General features: G+C 36.9%; 2 protein-coding genes across 2 annotated transcripts; both read right to left on the reverse strand.

Annotated features, from left to right (window-relative positions):
* Nucleotides 1-3,224: 3,224 nt before the first annotated feature.
* Nucleotides 3,225-6,793, reverse strand: LOC143362912 (chymotrypsinogen A). The gene is made up of 7 exons (XM_076803420.1): nt 6,578-6,793; nt 6,032-6,116; nt 5,759-5,927; nt 5,374-5,579; nt 4,045-4,256; nt 3,588-3,645; nt 3,225-3,346 (listed from the first exon to the last, which is right to left on the reverse strand). The coding sequence occupies exons 1-7, from the start codon at nt 6,662-6,664 to the stop codon at nt 3,225-3,227; spliced, it is 939 nt and encodes a 312-aa protein (XP_076659535.1). The 5' UTR covers nt 6,665-6,793.
* A 2,017-nt stretch (nt 6,794-8,810) lies between these two features.
* LOC143362838 (trypsin-1-like) lies at nt 8,811-15,551 on the reverse strand. The gene is made up of 6 exons (XM_076803318.1): nt 15,489-15,551; nt 12,415-12,508; nt 12,105-12,267; nt 11,005-11,219; nt 9,814-10,016; nt 8,811-9,145 (listed from the first exon to the last, which is right to left on the reverse strand). Exons 1-6 carry the CDS (start codon nt 15,549-15,551, stop codon nt 8,963-8,965), a joined length of 921 nt encoding a protein of 306 aa, XP_076659433.1. The 3' UTR covers nt 8,811-8,962.
* Nucleotides 15,552-17,453: the final 1,902 nt, after the last annotated feature.

Below are 17,453 nucleotides of genomic sequence, written 5' to 3' on the forward strand. Positions count from 1 at the left end.
AATCTATAACTTTAGTTGCTTTCTATGTATTACACAAATACTTACTAGATTTTGTGCTTTATCGTATTTCTATTAAATATTTTATTTAGCAAAGAACATTTTTTATTTACTAGAAATAGGTTTTCCTTTTTTTTTAAAATCCATACAGAATTATTTTGGTTCACTTTTCTATAATGTATTTGTCTCTTAAGTTTTCACAGTACGGTTGTTAAAAAATACAATTTTAGTATATGGGTTTGTGGTATGTACTTAGAAAATACAGACATACATAAAAGTTTATATATGCCTGATAAAATTAAAATATTTAAAAGAAAATTATGTATATTTTATGGATGTTGACTATTTGTTAGTTAAAATTTTAAAAATAACGACCGTTTTGATGTCTTTGAAATCATTTACTTTTGTACGTTTCTATTTTCCGTTTGTTCATATCTCTATTCTCCTCGAGAATAAATGCATTTACATACATCATCATCTCTTTCTGTTTAATTTTGATCAATAAATGAATTCGTGTAAATATAATATCCAAAACATTTGTTTCATTTTAAAATTGTTCGAAATTTGCCAGGTATATGTAGATTTTTGTGTATAATTGTACATACATAAATATTAAATGCCGGAACTATCGGTTACGAAAGTAGCACACTTTGGAAGCGATACATTTCATTCGTAAAGGCGCAAAAAGTTTTTTCGAAGAACAGTAGTTGCCCTCAGATACCGTAAGATCATTGGTGCAGTGACCCAAATACCGACAATTCAATTAAATTTCCCATTCGTACTTATCGCTTATGTGAAATATCTACATCTAAAAGTAAATTTTCAATAAGGATCAACTCTGATCTGCTTCTGATCTCCTCTTGACCGTGTTCACAGCAGAGAGTTATTATAATTTGTCCCATCGACAATACGTTATCAGAAGTGGTCTCTTAAAGGGGTACACCACTACGTAAGATTAAAATTATTGGTAAATTAAAAAATTTTTATTTTCTGTAATTATTAAATAAAATGGGATATTTACCAATACCTTGACTTTACTTTTATATCTTTTTATTATTTAAAATTACAAAATGTCGACGTTATACAATATTGTCTATCATTATGTTTGGTGATCCTTCTTAAGCCTCGTACAGACCTGAACATTTCGACTGATTTCGACGAACATTGCGCCGAACAGTGGGCAATTGGGACAAAATCGGATTCAAAATCAAGGAACTTTCGATAGGAATGAGGTAGAGCGATGAAATTTTTTTTAAATGAAAGCTGCAACTTTGTAGAATATGGGAAAATAGAGAGATTGTGGTACGAACGTTTTTTAACCTCGAGAAAATTCGTTAAACGCGCACAAATTCAAGAAAATTTTAGTTTTTCCAATACCACGCGCGGAAAAAATTTTTTTTTAACATGCTGTACATAATTTCCCATAGATTTTTTCACGCTGATTTCAAATCTGGTCTCAAAATTTGTCTACGACCTCAGGATTTTGTAAAAAATAGATTTTTGTGACAAAAACTAATGAAGTCATTTTTTCGTTGAAATGATTGGATGGTAATAATCTTTCTATTTTTTCCCATATTCTTCATAGTTTCAGCTTTAATTTAAAAAAAATTTCATCGTTCTACCTCATTCCTATCGAAAGTTCCTTGATTTTGAATCCTATTTTGTCCAAATTGCCCACTGTGCGCCGTTCGGCGCAATGTTCGTCGAAATGTTCAGGTCTGTACGAGGCTTTAGATGGCACCCAACTCCAAAGTTACTGGAACATGGGTAGAAGGCAAAAAATTTTTATGTTAACTTAATCAAGAATAAATACTTGTTAATACTTGTAACGTACGATTTTCTTGATATCTTAATTTATTGAATTTTTATAAATTTTTTGAACTTAATTATTCTTAGGGAAAAAAGATTGCATTCTTTAAACAACCGCCATTATCTTAGTTTTTTGAATTATTAAAAAATCGTACGTTACATTGAAAGATATTCTTGATTAAGTTCACATAAAAATGTTCTACCTTCTAGGTATGTTTCCGTGACTTTTGGTGCTGGGTGCCATCTAGGACCCGCCAAACATGATGATAGACAATATTGTATAACGTCGACATTTTGTAATTTTAAATGATAAAAAAATATGAAAGTAACGTCAAGGTGGTGCTAAATATCCCTGAAAAAGATATTTTCAATTTATTTACCAATTACTGAAAATAAAAATTTTTTATTTTACCAATCATTTTAAACTTACCTGCTGGCGTACCCCGTTAAGCGAAATATATATTGTTACAATATCGGTAGTTATAATTTTCATTTTCCATGTAACCTTCAAAATGCTGTATTTTAAAATAAAATCTTCACATGACAATTACTGTTCATCATCTCGTTTAAATACATTCACATTGGCGTTAAAAATAAGTATAACGATTTATGTATTCTAGATTTAAGCAATAATTTTAGTGCATAATGAATACAGATATTCGTACGTGTTAATATGTATTAATATAAAAGTCTTAGTCATATATTTACAATGAGTTTGCTCGAAATTGTACCGAATTAATTTATCACACGAAATGCCGTCCACTTATACACGGTACGCTCTAAAAATATTGTAAGTTTCAGTATCAAATATTTAATAAATTTCATACAACAAAATCATTGCATCCTTTATCTATAAGCAACGATCCTGTATGATAACAAATGGTTTGTTCGTTTTTCCTACCAAAAATTGATTTTTAATTAGTACAGTAGAGACTCGATTATCGAAAATTCGAATAATACGGAAGGGTCGATGCGTTCATAAATCGGGCAATAAAAACACAGAAAATATTTACGCTTAATTAATTGATCAAAGTTTGGTTAATTGTTTTAAAAAAATCTGACTATTTACATTTTTGTACTCTTTACGTTAAACTTTCGAAAAAATGATTCTACCGTAAAGATCGAAGCACCTCTGATAATACGGAATCTCGGCTAAACGAGACTCGGATAATCGAGACTCTAGAACAGAGCTGTGCAGCGTATGCCCGTATGGGCAACGATTTTCTTGCCCTGGGCATCAGTGGCGCCAGATGAGGGGAGGAGCGCGAATTGAGGAGAAAAAATTACCCTCTCTCTTCCAGTACCTCGGATGAGTTTTTATTGGCTTTCCCCTTTAAACTCTTGTACATGTTAACATTTCAATACTCATGTTTTTATTATTCTATTTACAAATAAATAAATAACATACTTTTCTGCTATTATTTAGGGCAGTAGCACGCGTCTTTAGTTTGTTGCAATATCCAATTTAGATGCGGGCCCACTCTCGTGTATACCGAAATTGCAGGTTCGTTGCCACATTCATTTACGTCCGAAATTATGCCTGTCGCAAAGTATAAATTTTCTTATCAGTAAGGATCCTGTCTATTTTCGTTCACATACAAATAAAGCTCAATAACATTTCATGCATTTTTATGCAACAATTGCACAATTTTACAGCGTCCTTATTTGTAAGTTGACAGGTGCAAGAATAAATTAGACGATAATAATTTAGAAAATTCTTTTAGACTGCATTTTATCATGAAATATAATTTTTTAATAGCGTATTATAACGATATACATACCTACAAGATCATAAATTCCTGCATATGAACGATATTGAACTGAGAAACCTACATCGTTCTGAAAAAATATATTCATAAACATGATAAATTATTACAAGTCTTGAATATTCCGATAGTTTTATTGAAACAATGTTGAAACGATCTACAAAAATTAAAGTCTACTCTTAATCTCCCTTCAGAATTTGTACTAAAAATAATGAATACGTAAATGATATCAGATTTCGAATACTTTAAATTTAAAAATTGCAATCACAAATACTCTTCTGCTGTTACTAATATTCTCTCTAAATATGTAAGAAGTATAATTTTTTAGTATGATGAATTCCTTTAAAGTAATATGCATTTTAATCTTATACTTTATCAACAAATAGGTATTGGTACTGATAAAATAGGTACCTGAAAGTAATTGGTAAATTGGTAATTGTTAAACGCGTGTTGATAAAATTAATTAACATACCTCACATACTATAGAACTTCCACCTAAAATACCAGCACAACCGGAGTCTTTGTGGAAGTTCAATGGATTTATTCCGGATTTAATGCATTCGTTGTGACCTAAAATCGGAAGTCCTAATTTCCGTGGACGACAGGTTTGATTGTTGTTCTTGTCTTCAGTTTTGCTTATTGTCCATCCAACCAGGGTTCCTACTTGACCGAGGTAGGTCGAGCCTGGAAGTTAACATGTTCAATGACTGTATACGTATAATATGCTTCAGGACCAAAATTGGTGTACGTTGTGTTTCTTGAACTCTTATTTTTATTCTATCTCAGTCCCGTTCAGCAAACCTTGCGCCGGGCAAGGGCGCCCGCCGATGTCCGCGAGCATAGTTGAGGGCAATGCGACGACAGTAGGAAAACTATTGTCGTAGGCCAGGGATGGGCATTTTTGTCTCAATTGAGTAAAGACCCTCTCCATCATAGCGCCCAATGTCCCCTTCCAGTAAACGTCGTTACCATGGAGCAACGAAGTCGCGAGCCACCAGCGAACGCGACGAAGGTGCGCGCTGCATGAAAAAGAGGTTGGTGGGAGAAGCAACCGTTTGAGGGGCCCCTACCGTGCCATAGGCTAAACCAGAGCCGGGCACCTGGCGGCCCATGGGCCGCACACTGTTTCTTTCCCCTGTTCCCAGCGTCTGCCAGCTTCTCCTACAATTCGACTGGTATCCTATGAAAGAAATAACGTGCGACCAGCGGGACCCAGTTCCCCTGCTCTGAAGATAAAGTCATCGCTAGGAGTGGTGCTGGAGAGTGGGAGAACCGGCAAACTAATAGTGGGGGTCTTGCAGCGACGGCAGGGAAGAAGTTGCCCGGCTCTGGGCTAAATCATCGAAAGGATGCGTGGTTCGTTTCCCGCTAGTGTCCCGCAAGTCGCTTATGCCCGGGGAACCAAATTCTCTGCCCGCACAGGCGATAGCTGAACGAGACTGCTCCATCTAGTTAACCGCGGTCAGCAATTTCTAAGCAAAACGCACGAAATTTCAAGTTTATAACTATTTAAAGAATAAGTTAGAGACACTTGTTTCAAGGGATGACATCACCCTCTAAAAGGTCACCCCTTTAAAACGAAAACAAACAGAAAAATTTGATTTGATTCGAAGTTTTTGAAACCATACGCATTGTATCTTTTGTACATTTTTCATTTCATTCCAGTGTATCTACCTCTAAATTGCTGTCCTTTCTTTCTGAATACATTTTAATACGAATACACATGCTATTCAATTGCTAGGTAAACACCAGCCCTGCAGTTCTTTATTTTTTGGGATTTATAAATTTTGTTGAAGAGTACCTGGATTCGGCAGACAGATAGGCGATATCCTTCTTTCGAATTTGATTGGTTGGCTTAATTTGATTAACGCCAAGTCATGGGAGCGAGAGCCAGGATTATATTCCGGGTAAAGGAACACCGATTCTACGCTGAGAGTCGCCGATGATACGTCTAAGCTGCATCTGTCGTACTCTCCAAGAGAAACTTTGATTTCCGCCGGAGTTACGCTATTCAAATAAACTTAAATTATTGTCAGATTCAAATAATCGTTTGAATAAAATACTTCACTACGTTTTCATAGAATATTAGGTAAAAGAATTAGGTAAAAGAAGAATTTTAGGTAAAATTTCGGAACATGTACAATTTTGATCGCAAGTTATTTTCTAGTCTTAAACACGTTACGAACCTGACTAGTTGACTGGCTGCGGTTAAAATGTAACGATCGTTGATCAGAACTCCGCTGAAGGATAATTGCGATCTCACATGAACGTTTGCCAGCCACGGGAACTCGTGCGCTATGGTGTATTCTCCGCCAAGAATTCGCGACTCACCGGATCGATTCGGTCGTCCGCACACTACATATTTATGCATTCGAACAATTCAACACGAACGTCATTAGAGATTGATGCTGGTACGCACGGCTGATTCGAAGAATCATTTTGTAGCATAGTTTACTCACTGCAGTTCCCGCAACTTTTGAACCTGCCGAACAGGAAGTCCAAAACGCCTCTGGTGGGTCTAGTTCTATTTTTCGCGTTTAAGTCCTGCTGAATAAATAAACTTTTTGATGAAACTAATTGAAAATTTTGCAATCAGGTTTTTTACAACGTCTATACATGTATACACATATTAGCAACGCGTGTTGTTCTCGACCCAAGGTATTCTCGATTTATTTAACGTTCCTATTCGTTCAAAAAGATTGAAAGAGATTCTTAAAACAAAGAATATTTTATTTTGAATAATTTATGAATATTATCACTTGAGTGCGCGTCAATGGTTTTGTCCTTATATGTATAAAACACTTAGGAAATATATTTCTGTTGCTACTTTCGATACGGTTTGATTTATGTTACTATTTCCTGTTATAGAACGTTCTAGAACGTGTAAAATCACGCCAACGTTTGTATGGGAGAATTCGTGTACACTTTTCAATTCCCGCGTGAATCTAACCGAAAGTAGAAGAAGCGAATGGAACCGGAAGTAGCGAAGGAAGATGCAGCCTTACTGGAGAGTCGAATTGGTCGCAGCGAATCGATCCCGAAATTAGCAGAACGATGCAAACGAGATACTTGACAAGTTCTTGCAGCTTCATGGCTTTTCTCTTGACTGTTGGAACGGTACTGGGCTCGGCTAAACAACTGGTTTGTATAGCGGGACTATCGTTGCCCGCATCCAACAGGCCCCAAGGCTTTTTCTTCACGTTTCCCACGCCCAAGTCCGAAACTTCTTTTCGAGGATACCGATCCGAGGATGTCCTCGGCATGTTTCATTTTCATTTGAACTTTAAGTAACGGGGAACCGGTTTGCTGGTACTGTTAGACGCTTTTTGGCGCACGAGTTGCTTCATCTATTCGTGGAAATGGAACACGTTATATTAGGTTGGCGCAAAAACAATTGCGGTTTTTGTTCCTCAATCCCAAAGCTAGTATATATTTTATTTTATTTGCCAATTTGAGATAAACGTCGAATGTTTTATGATTAACTTTTAGTTCTTTTTGATGAAACGAATACCACCCTCCGATTTTAATAACCTTGAAACATGATTCTGAACAACCATTCCCTACACATGTTGCTGTATATTTACAGTATATTTACTATACCTGAAACTATGGATACCCACTATGCCGAATTCTACCTTTTTAAATTATCAAAGTGCTCAAAAAACCTAATCAAAATTCGTTGTAGTGGAGCTAACAGTATTTTTTCCAAATATCTTGGGAAATAAGGCCGAGTGGCGGTAACATGTACAGGGAAAAGTTGTTTAGAATCACACCAGATAACATATTTCAAGGTCATCAAAATCGGTAAGGAGTCGTTTTCTAGATTGTTACCCTACGGAGGATTAGGATTGTACAACTTTTAAATGAATTTTTGTTAAGTCTGTGTTAGATTTCTGATGGAGGGGGTGCAGAGCGGATGGAGTCCCTCCCCGCTCTAAAGCACCAACTCGGTCATTGAGAAAGGGGTCAAACTGTTAGTCATCCTAACAGTTTTCTGTAAATATCTAAGAAACGAAGGCCGAGCGACATTTTTTACGAAGGAAAAAGTTGTTCAAAATGTCTAGCTGTAAAAAAAATATATTTTTTGGTTGTATTTGAAGGTTATTAACACGTTAAGCGCTAGATCGGTGTCTGGGGACCGACATCAAACTTTTCGTTTAGGCGGCGTCGGTCTCCGAGGACCGATACAGTGAATTCTCCTTACGAGTCAGTTGCGCGGTTCTGGCGACTGTCTCTTAGACGAAATCTGAGGTTCTCGCCGAGCGTCGCATTTGAAATACACGAGGCACGCTGGAGACCTAAGAGTCACATTCGTCTATAAGTCATAAGCCTATGACTACTAACCGATAGTGACAAGAAGACTGAGAAAATGTCTTTCGAACTCTCGAAGACGGCTGTCGAGCTTTGGACCCTCACCGCGGGGGTGTGGGTAGTTCCACTGACTCCAAATCGTAAGGTTGCCACTGACTCGTAACGAGAATTCATTGTACTCTGCTTTTTCAGTGTCGCGATTTCTGTCTAGATATAAACTTGTAGTTACTCGCAGCGTGGACGGAAATCCATAGATACAAGCTCGTGCTTAACGCGTTAAAATCGGACAGGAGTAAATAGTAATTTTGTAAATAATCACCTAGAACTTCGTGTTTCTTATTTAATTCGTTCGTAACAAATATTTAAGTCTTCGGAGTACACAGTATCTTATTCATACGTTGAGCAAATTACAGTTTCACACGCGACGTAGACTTATTCAAGAATGAGTTATCAAAACGAGTCTCATGAAACGTATAAGGTACATGAAAAATTGAGTATTTCCCAAGTATGAGACAGTCGCACTGGCTAGACGCTAGTATCAAAGTCTCAAACCTTCCACAGAATATGTTTAAACCTTCGCGAGCAAGCGTGTTTTGATTAAAAATATTTAAATACTAGAAAAAAATGTATGTGCCAATCTCCTGTTGTCTAAATAATTAAAATATTTGTTTGCAGCTTTGTTTCTCAACTCTTGGATACGCAAGTCCACGCAACGGCGCGGCGTTCGTCTTCAAGAGTTAATTACACGAGCGTTTGATTCGATAACTAGCCAAAGTTAACAAAATCTTCGGAAACTGAACAGTATTAACTTAATTCAAAGATTTTACAGATTACAGAGGTCTGCAACAATTCGTACAATTTATTCGGAATCGAAATGTGCATCTTCGAACTTTCATATTTGATATGAATCAATGTTATTGCTTACGATTTCGTTTAAAAATCTCGAGTCTGTTGATGGCGTTATAAAATTGCACGCTACAGCGTGTTTATTGCGAAACAATTTTTCTTTCGACGACAGTGACTAAACGCTTTCGAAGTTTCGTCAAATTTGTAGTCCTCGTTACATGGAAGCGTCGACTTCAGTTATTCTCGCAGAAACATCCCTCTCGCGAGTGATAGATGATCCAGTCTATGTATCGCGTAACTCTTGTGTAGACGCCAGGATATCCCGGTCGTGCGCATCCGTTACCCCAGGACACTACACCAATAAGCTCATACTTCTTGTCTTCGCGTTCAGCTATTAGAGGTCCTCCGCTATCGCCCTGGAATGCCGAAGAACCATTGTAAGGGAAGGAACAGCTTCCAGGTTGCATAAAAAAGATACTTGGGTTTAAAGTTTGAACTATAGAACTTTCAAAAAATACCGAAATAATATGAGTAGGGCTGTGCGAGAACTCGAAATATTGGGTCGGGTCGGGAACACGAAATTTTGTCGGGTTCGGGACGGGTATTCGAGATTCTCGAGAGTGTCGGGATTCCCGAAAAAGTCGGGATTCTCGAAATAATCGGGATTCCCTAAAAGGAAATCGACATTTTCCGATCCGACCCAACTCGCCCCGACCATCGGGTTACCGATATTCCGGGTTCTCGCACATCTCTAAATATGAGGCATCGTATCGGTTAGAAAATTGATTCAGTTGCCACATTTGGGCAGTTTCTAGTTAATGGCCGCCGGGCATTGAAAGCGACTGTCGTCCCACGAAACCGACGAGATCGAATTTATTTACGTTTATAATTTCAATAATTGCAAATAAAATTTCCGGAACCGGTCGTCCGACCGTATATGTATTTCAAGTCACCGTTCAAGATGAAACGCGAATGACAGCGTAATAATTGAGATAGCTCGCGTAGGCAGAGCCTGTATGGGACACGCGATGGAAGGCTGGGGAGGTTGAAGAGGGCTAGAGAAAGGGGAAATAAAAGGCATTACTTGACAAGAGTCCTTCTTGCCGTCAGGATATCCTGCGCACATCATGTTATCGGAGATCATACGGGGGCTGTAGCTGGTGTTGCGGCAATCCTGAAGGCTCATAACCGGTACCTCGACTTCCTGCAGGAGACACGAAGGTTTCCCATCCTCTTGCAAGGTGCCCCAACCGGACGCGATTGCCTTCGTACCGATATACAGGTTATCTGAAAGCATTTATGCGACCCGTATGTAGATACGCTGCGGAACGTTCGGTAACCAAAAAGGAAAACGAACGGCCGAATCTAGCGGCAACGATGTTGTTTATTACTCGGCCTGGTCAACGTTTCGCTCCGCGCCGACCGATCCACTTGCGCTTTTCATTGAGAGGACATCGGTAACAGGTATAATAATATCAGTAACAGGTGTAATAATATCAGTAACAGGTGTAACACCGATTACGCAATTCGGTAGCATTCATGTTTATTCGAGGTTCGATTCGAACAAAGACGATCCGCAGTCCTCGATTTACGAAAAATCTCCTGTTATCGCGCCGATTGCGCGCTCGGCCTCGGTACCCGTATGTTGGCTAATTTATGGCTGCAGTGGCGCAACTCAATCAGGCGGTAAATAATACGCTGATTGACGGAATTGCGTAGCGAAACCGGGCCCGAATCGATGCAACCATCTCGGTCGACACGATATGTTTTTGTTTTCGAATTAAGCGAGTATCGGGTATTGACGCCGAGGTTAGAGACCATGACTGCTGTTACAACCACTATTCGTACAGCAACGGAACACCGAGTCCGTTTCAGTACAATAATACTTCTTTTGTTTAGTTTCCGATATGCGTCTGCACTGATGCGCGATCCGATAGTAAATAAACAGCTACAGCGACTCCCATTAATATTCGGTCTCTCTTAAAAAGACCAAAACAAACACAAAATGTTTCCAAAAATTGCAATTGGCCGAAATTGTAGAGAAAATGTTAATAGCTGCATTATACAACTTTTTTTATGTGGGTCAATATTGAAAATTTTAATACATTTTGTAGATCAGTATCAATTGTACATATTCCGAGCATTTGTTCGAACGAATCTCGCCATGGATTTGGCTTTATGGCACATCGAACGCTCGCGTGCACCAGGAACCCATAAAATCCGCAGTTAGCCGATTACTTTCTTCCGAGGTGTGGAGAAATTAAATGGTTTTTACCTCTCACGGTTGGCAAACATAGGGGCCTTATGGCGTCGCTGAAGGGCACCCTTTCGTTTAGTCGCAGCAGAGCGATGTCGTTGTCGAAATTCAGGAAGCTGAAGTCGCCCATCAGCACTCGGACCACGTATCTAGTCTCGGCCCCCTTCTCGATGCACCTGTCGTGTTCTCCGAAGGTGACCTTGATCATGAACCACATGAATCTGAAAATGGGACTAGAAAAGCTGACCATGTTCGCCTCGAGAACTGGACTATGATTAGCAATTTAAATGGAGATTTGAGAAAGGCGCTCGGCGTCCTTCTTTAGTTTTATTCTCGGACCTGTCCGTTAATTGGCACCTGTTTACACGCGTGATAAGCTGACAACAAAGCAGACAAGATAGAATATATTACTTTTAATTTATTAATCGTCGACGCTTCCAACCGTTCAACTGCGGATTTTATGCATTTTTTTGTTTATGGTGTCTACGATCTTGGATCGCAATAAACTACAGCCCGAATGAAATATAGGGTGTCCCAAAATTTATGTACATCCTTGAAAGTGGTGATTCCTGTGGTCATTTAAAATAACTTTTTTCTCTGCGAAAATGTTCTCCGTAGCTTCCTTAAGGAGTTATTAACGAAAAACACGCGTTGGCATTGGCCGAGACGGGATTCGTCCGCTATAGCGGCGCTCTGATTGGTCCGAGTTTTTCGTCAATAACTCCTTAACGAAGCCGCGGAAAACATCTCCACGAAGGAAAAAGTTATTTTAAATGATCTCAGGAATTATCTCTCTCAAGAAAGTACAACATTTTTGGCACATCCTGTAGAATCTTTAAGTAGAATTGATTGGATAGAATAGAATATTTACCGCGTTGTTTTGTCCAACTGATCTCATAATGTCAAAAATACTACTTCTAAAATTGTATTAGTTTGTAAATACGCGGTGATTCCGTTTAAGTGCATAGTAACCAGATTAAACAATTTTGCTGTGTTCGCATTGCTATTAACTGCTATTAACGATGAAGCTTATTTTATTACACGTATAATTGTGATTAATTTTTTATTATAACTGGATTGTTTTGGCAAGTACAATATTCTGTTCTAGTTAAACATACCCTTTGACGCAATGGGCTGCGGTGAGGACATAGCGGTCATTTATCAAAGTACCGCCGCAGTAAAATTTGTTCAGGTACGAAAGTCTCGCCATCCATGGAAATTCGTTTATGCGAGTCGTTTGACCGCCTACTATGCGGCTCTCTTCGTTTCGTATTCCGCAACCTGATTGTTTAGGTAATTAAATACATTAATCGCTTGGTTTCATCTTAAATAATAATAATCAATAATAATAAAATTAGCAACAATAAATATCAACTTAACAAACAAATCTATGGCTATAAAAGCTTAAGAGAATGTAGTTATACTCACTGCAATAACATGGCGCAGGCGATTCTGCGGATGCCGGTGGCTTGTTACCAAAGATGCCAAAAAAGTTTTTCACTTTCTCAGCAAACGTTCCTGCCTGAAAGTTCGCTTACTTTATTTGTGCTTACTATATCATTATTACAATTTAGTACATTGCCTATGTACTTAAATACGAATAACCCAGATACATCGACTTAAAATTCGAAATTCTTACATCTTCACAAACAGTCAAGAGAAAAATGCATAAGATATGTACACATATCTTATTGTGCTACTTAATTATGCCATAAGAACTGATTTTTGTAATTGAAGTCACACTTCCAAAAATTATTTTAAATAACATTATGACGTAAGTATTACGTGTTACGTATAAATTCTTGGAGTATTCATAACAGACATAGGGTAAGGGACCCAATTACTATGGGAGTATCAATTACTGTGCCTATATTAATCATGCTTATTTTTAAAGCATAATGAATATTAAAAAATAGGTATATAACATATATATTAACTGATTTTAATGGAAAAAATTTAATATCTCTTTTTTAATATTCATTATGCTTTAGAAATAAGTATTATTTTATAGGCACAGTAATTGAAGAGTTGGGGGCAACAAACAGTCAGCTCGATTTCGACGTTACTGCCCACTTAGATTTTCGAATCGTTCGGAGCAACAAACGGTCAGATAGACTGTAAACATTCGGGGCAACAAATCTATACAGTGACCGTTTGTTGCCCGAAATTTGTGCGTTATTCGACGAAGCAATCGGACTGTATTCATGAAAAATGGAAAACAACTGTGAATGTAATACAAAAGATTGAATGATGTAAGAAAATTAGTCAAAATACGTACTATCAGCACATCATGATTGGTATAATAAACTTAAGCGTGGTGGTGAAAACGATGGCGATGAACAAGATGTTTTGTTAATCAAGTTTATTTTTTTTGTGTTATAAAATAATATAATTTTTTATATAATTACTATATTACATTTTGCAATAAAATGTATTCAATAGTATTAATACTAAATACATATCATCATATCATCATCGCGGCTGTGAAGATGATAGTAATAAATATAACTTCTTGTAAAAAAATTTGTAGTTATGAAATTATGTTAAATAAAATATAAAATTCTATTCAATAAAATAAATATATCGTTAATTGTTTTCTAATGTTTTTACCCAATAAATGAAAAGTTCAAATAGTTAACCGTTTGTTGCTCTGAACGTATTTATAGGATATCGATAAACCTTTGGGAGAATTTCATCTCGTTCAGGGCAACAAACAGCCACAAACGTCTCATGATATGACCGTTTGTTGCACCGAACTATCGAAGAAATTTGTTCTTTTACAGTAACGTTGAAATCGAGGTGACCGTTTGTTGCCCTGAGCTTTTCAATTGTGCCTCGTACTCGTTCAAAACGTTTCTAGTAAACTGTAATGACAAACTGCAATAGTTTTACACCAAACTTTCATAATGTATTCGTAATGTTAAATATTGGGTGAAGTAAAAAGTTCTGAGCGTTTTCTCTCTTTATTTCGACGATGAAATTAACAAAGTTAGAATTTTCGGATTTAGATCAAATATGCGCCGTTTTGTTCGATAACTTTTGTCCATTTTGAAGGCAATTTCATAATTCCGTCAGAAGCTCCGAGAGTTTGGATGGGAGGTTATATCGCACCCGCCGTATAGCCCAGACCTGGCACCAAGCGATTATTACATTTTCAAGCATTTGCAAAATTTTCTTGATGGAAAAAACTGGCATCAAGAGAGGCTTGTGAAAATGAGCTGGTCAAGTTTTTTACCAATAGGGACGAGGACTTCTTCAATCGCGGAATTATGAAATTGCCTTTAAAATGGACAAAAGTTATCGAACAAAACGGCGCATTTTTTATCTAAATCCGAAAATTCTAACTTTGTTAATTTCATCGTCGAAATAAAGAGAGAAAACGCTCAGAACTTTTTACTTCACCCAATATTTGCTTCATTATTGGCAGGTACTCTGCTCGTTTAACACCCCCCCCCCCATATTCGAAAAATGCAATAATACACAGTGTAATTTCGTTCAGGAAGAAAACTATAAAATATGATTACAAGCTAAAACTAAATACACAAGTACGGTAGAAACTTGATTATCTGAACCATACTGGGAAACATGAGAGATTGAATAATATAACAGTTAATTAATTCGAATGTTAGATTCAATCTTTATCGATTTGTACAATAAATAGTGTTGCATGCGGATCAATATAGATTGAGCTATTTAAATTTGGAGCTTGTTGGGATATTAGAGACTTCAGACATCAGAGGTTCGGATAATCGAGGTTCTACTTCAATGTAATAAGGACCAATATAAAATGAGTAGGTAATATAATATGGACTAGAAATGTGACATGAGTGGAAAAAAGAAAATTTTACAGGAGACCTAAAATTGCCAATTTTTTTAATTGTATATAACCAACTTATAAATGTAAAATAATTTGTATTTATTTCGATACTGTGTTAATTGTCATATATTTTAGTTATATATGATAGTCCACCACAATATATATATATATATATATATATATATATTTATTATTATTATCTTTTTAGAAATATATTTTGAGTTATGTCGTCGTTCCTGCGAATAATTGTTGATAGGTTGAATTAAAGTTGTGACGTTTTTACTGTGAAAAGTTAGAGTGAATACAAAGCAAGTGAACCAATAAAAATAATTTTAAAAATGTTTGCGTTGTGTCACTTTTCTTATACATGAACGCAATATGAAATGAGCGAGTAATATAATAAGGACAAGTACGAAACGAGTAAAACTAATTAAATAATTAATAATTATGGATCTACCTCAACTACACACGAAAATTGTTCACACATAATTGATACCGCTAATTAAGAAAATTTTAGGCGAGTATCCTGCGAAAATATCGCGACAACTTGTTTCAATCTCTGTGCACTTAGATGAGCAAAATAACAGCAACATTCGAACGCTAAAGCTCAGGGAAGAAGATCGCAAGCAGATCCTAATCCTGTCGTCGCTAGAAATAGAACGATTCGTTCTATAAATGATCTTACCTGGCAAGGTTCTGAGGTTAGTGATACAGCCAGCCATAGTCCAAGGCACCAGGAGAACCTCATTTTCCTGCGATCGAGTTAAATCCTGCTTTGTCGGTGTGAACTGTCGCGCGTCACGTACCAAAGGAAAGATTCTATCGATGAAAGATTCGCCGCGCGCGCACGGTCAGGGACGAGTTACGGACATGTCCTTGGCCAGGTGTTACTATCGCCAGTGTCCCACGGCGACTGAGGGCGAGTCAGGTCGAAGAGGTAATTGCTATTCCAGAAGAGAAGGAGGGCACAGCCGGCTGGTCGGCGACTGGACAGTACCTGACCAGTTGATGTTCACGTTCAGGGTCGAATTACGGATGACTGTTATTGACCGTCATCAGGGTCACGGGACCTTTTCGACGATCTTCATTCACCGCGCCTTATTTATTCCTGCTTTTTTCCTCGTCGACGCTAATCGACCTGGCATTTGATGCGCGAGTTGCTAGAACTGTGATTATAGATTATCGATATCTTATTGATACTTAACGATATATCAATAATATCGTTAAAATATCGTTAAAGCAAATTAAAAGAGGAACTCGTGTTAACTCAATATTTCTTTTATCACTGTTTCTTGTTCTGCTGGAGGCTGCGGTACGACCCACACAAATTAATGAGCCGAGATTTTGAGGAGCGGCGAAGAAGGGGACAGAACCCTCACTATACAATTTTAATGAAATTTCAATATACAATTGCATATACACTGGCTCACGAAAGTATTCGAACGCCCTTCAAAACAGTGTAACTTTTGTTTTAAATTGGACCAAACGACCTGAATTGTTTTGAGCAATTAGAAGAATTGGTTTACCGAATGACGTGCAAAAATGATTTTGAAAAAATTGCAATTGCTAGGACTTGTAAGAGCAAATAAAAAAGGCACTTTCCAAAACTTTTTTATTTGAGCTTGTAAAGAAAATTTCAAATATGCGTTTTGTAGATCTATGTTACTTATCCACATACTGAAAATTTCATCGAAATCGGTTGACGCAGATAAAAATGGCACGCATCGAAAGATGTTAGAATCTGAGGATTTTAAGTAGAAACTGACCAAAAGTCGTGAAAAACTAAGATTTTCAACACTTTTAACTATTTGTAGCTTGTGTGTATATTAATCGATTTCAATGAAATTTTCAGCATGCGTATAAGTAACATAGATCTACAAAATGCATATTTTAAAGTGCCTTTTTTATTTGCTCTTACAATTCCCAGCAATTGCAATTTTTTCAAAATCTTTCTTGCACGTCATTCGGTAAATCAATTCTTCTAATTGCTCACAAAAAGGCAGGTCGTTTGGTCTAATTTAGAAGAAGTTATAATTTCAGTATATACACTGCGTTAAAGAAGCAATCGACGTGATGTTTCAAAGCTTCTAAAGACGTAAAATTTTGTCCACTCTTTTGCGAAAAGCGAAAGAAGTAGAAACCTGACGGCGCAATGTCTGGAGAGTAGGCGGGATATAATTTCTTCTGTTGAAATTCGTAGATTTTTTCAAATTCAAAAAATTCTCGCAAAAGTAATACTATGTGTAACCCTCCGTGGACAATCTTCATTATTTATTTTTTCCCATTAATGCTTTAAGCATTTTGCACTCCAACGATTGTACATTAAATTAGGAACCTCAATATGTATTCCAGAATTTTTGTTAAATTTTTTGAAAGCCTAGAACAGTAATTAAACATGTTATGGCATGTGCAGATTTTTCAAATACGAGAAAATTTGTACATTAATAACTAGACAGTGGATCTTTATGCAAAATACAAATTTTCTACCTGAATGACATGTTGGAGGGAAATAGAAATTTATTTTCTCCCGAAAAGAATATAACAGTATTCTTAAATTCTTCTATTGTTTTTACTGTTTTAAATTACATCTATTCATTTTTGTCATAAATGCATAAAATCCGCTGTCTATTAATAAAAACTAGCATTTTTA

This window comes from Halictus rubicundus, chromosome 18, assembly GCF_050948215.1.
Source record: "Halictus rubicundus isolate RS-2024b chromosome 18, iyHalRubi1_principal, whole genome shotgun sequence".
NCBI classification, from domain to species: Eukaryota; Metazoa; Arthropoda; class Insecta; order Hymenoptera; family Halictidae; genus Halictus; species Halictus rubicundus.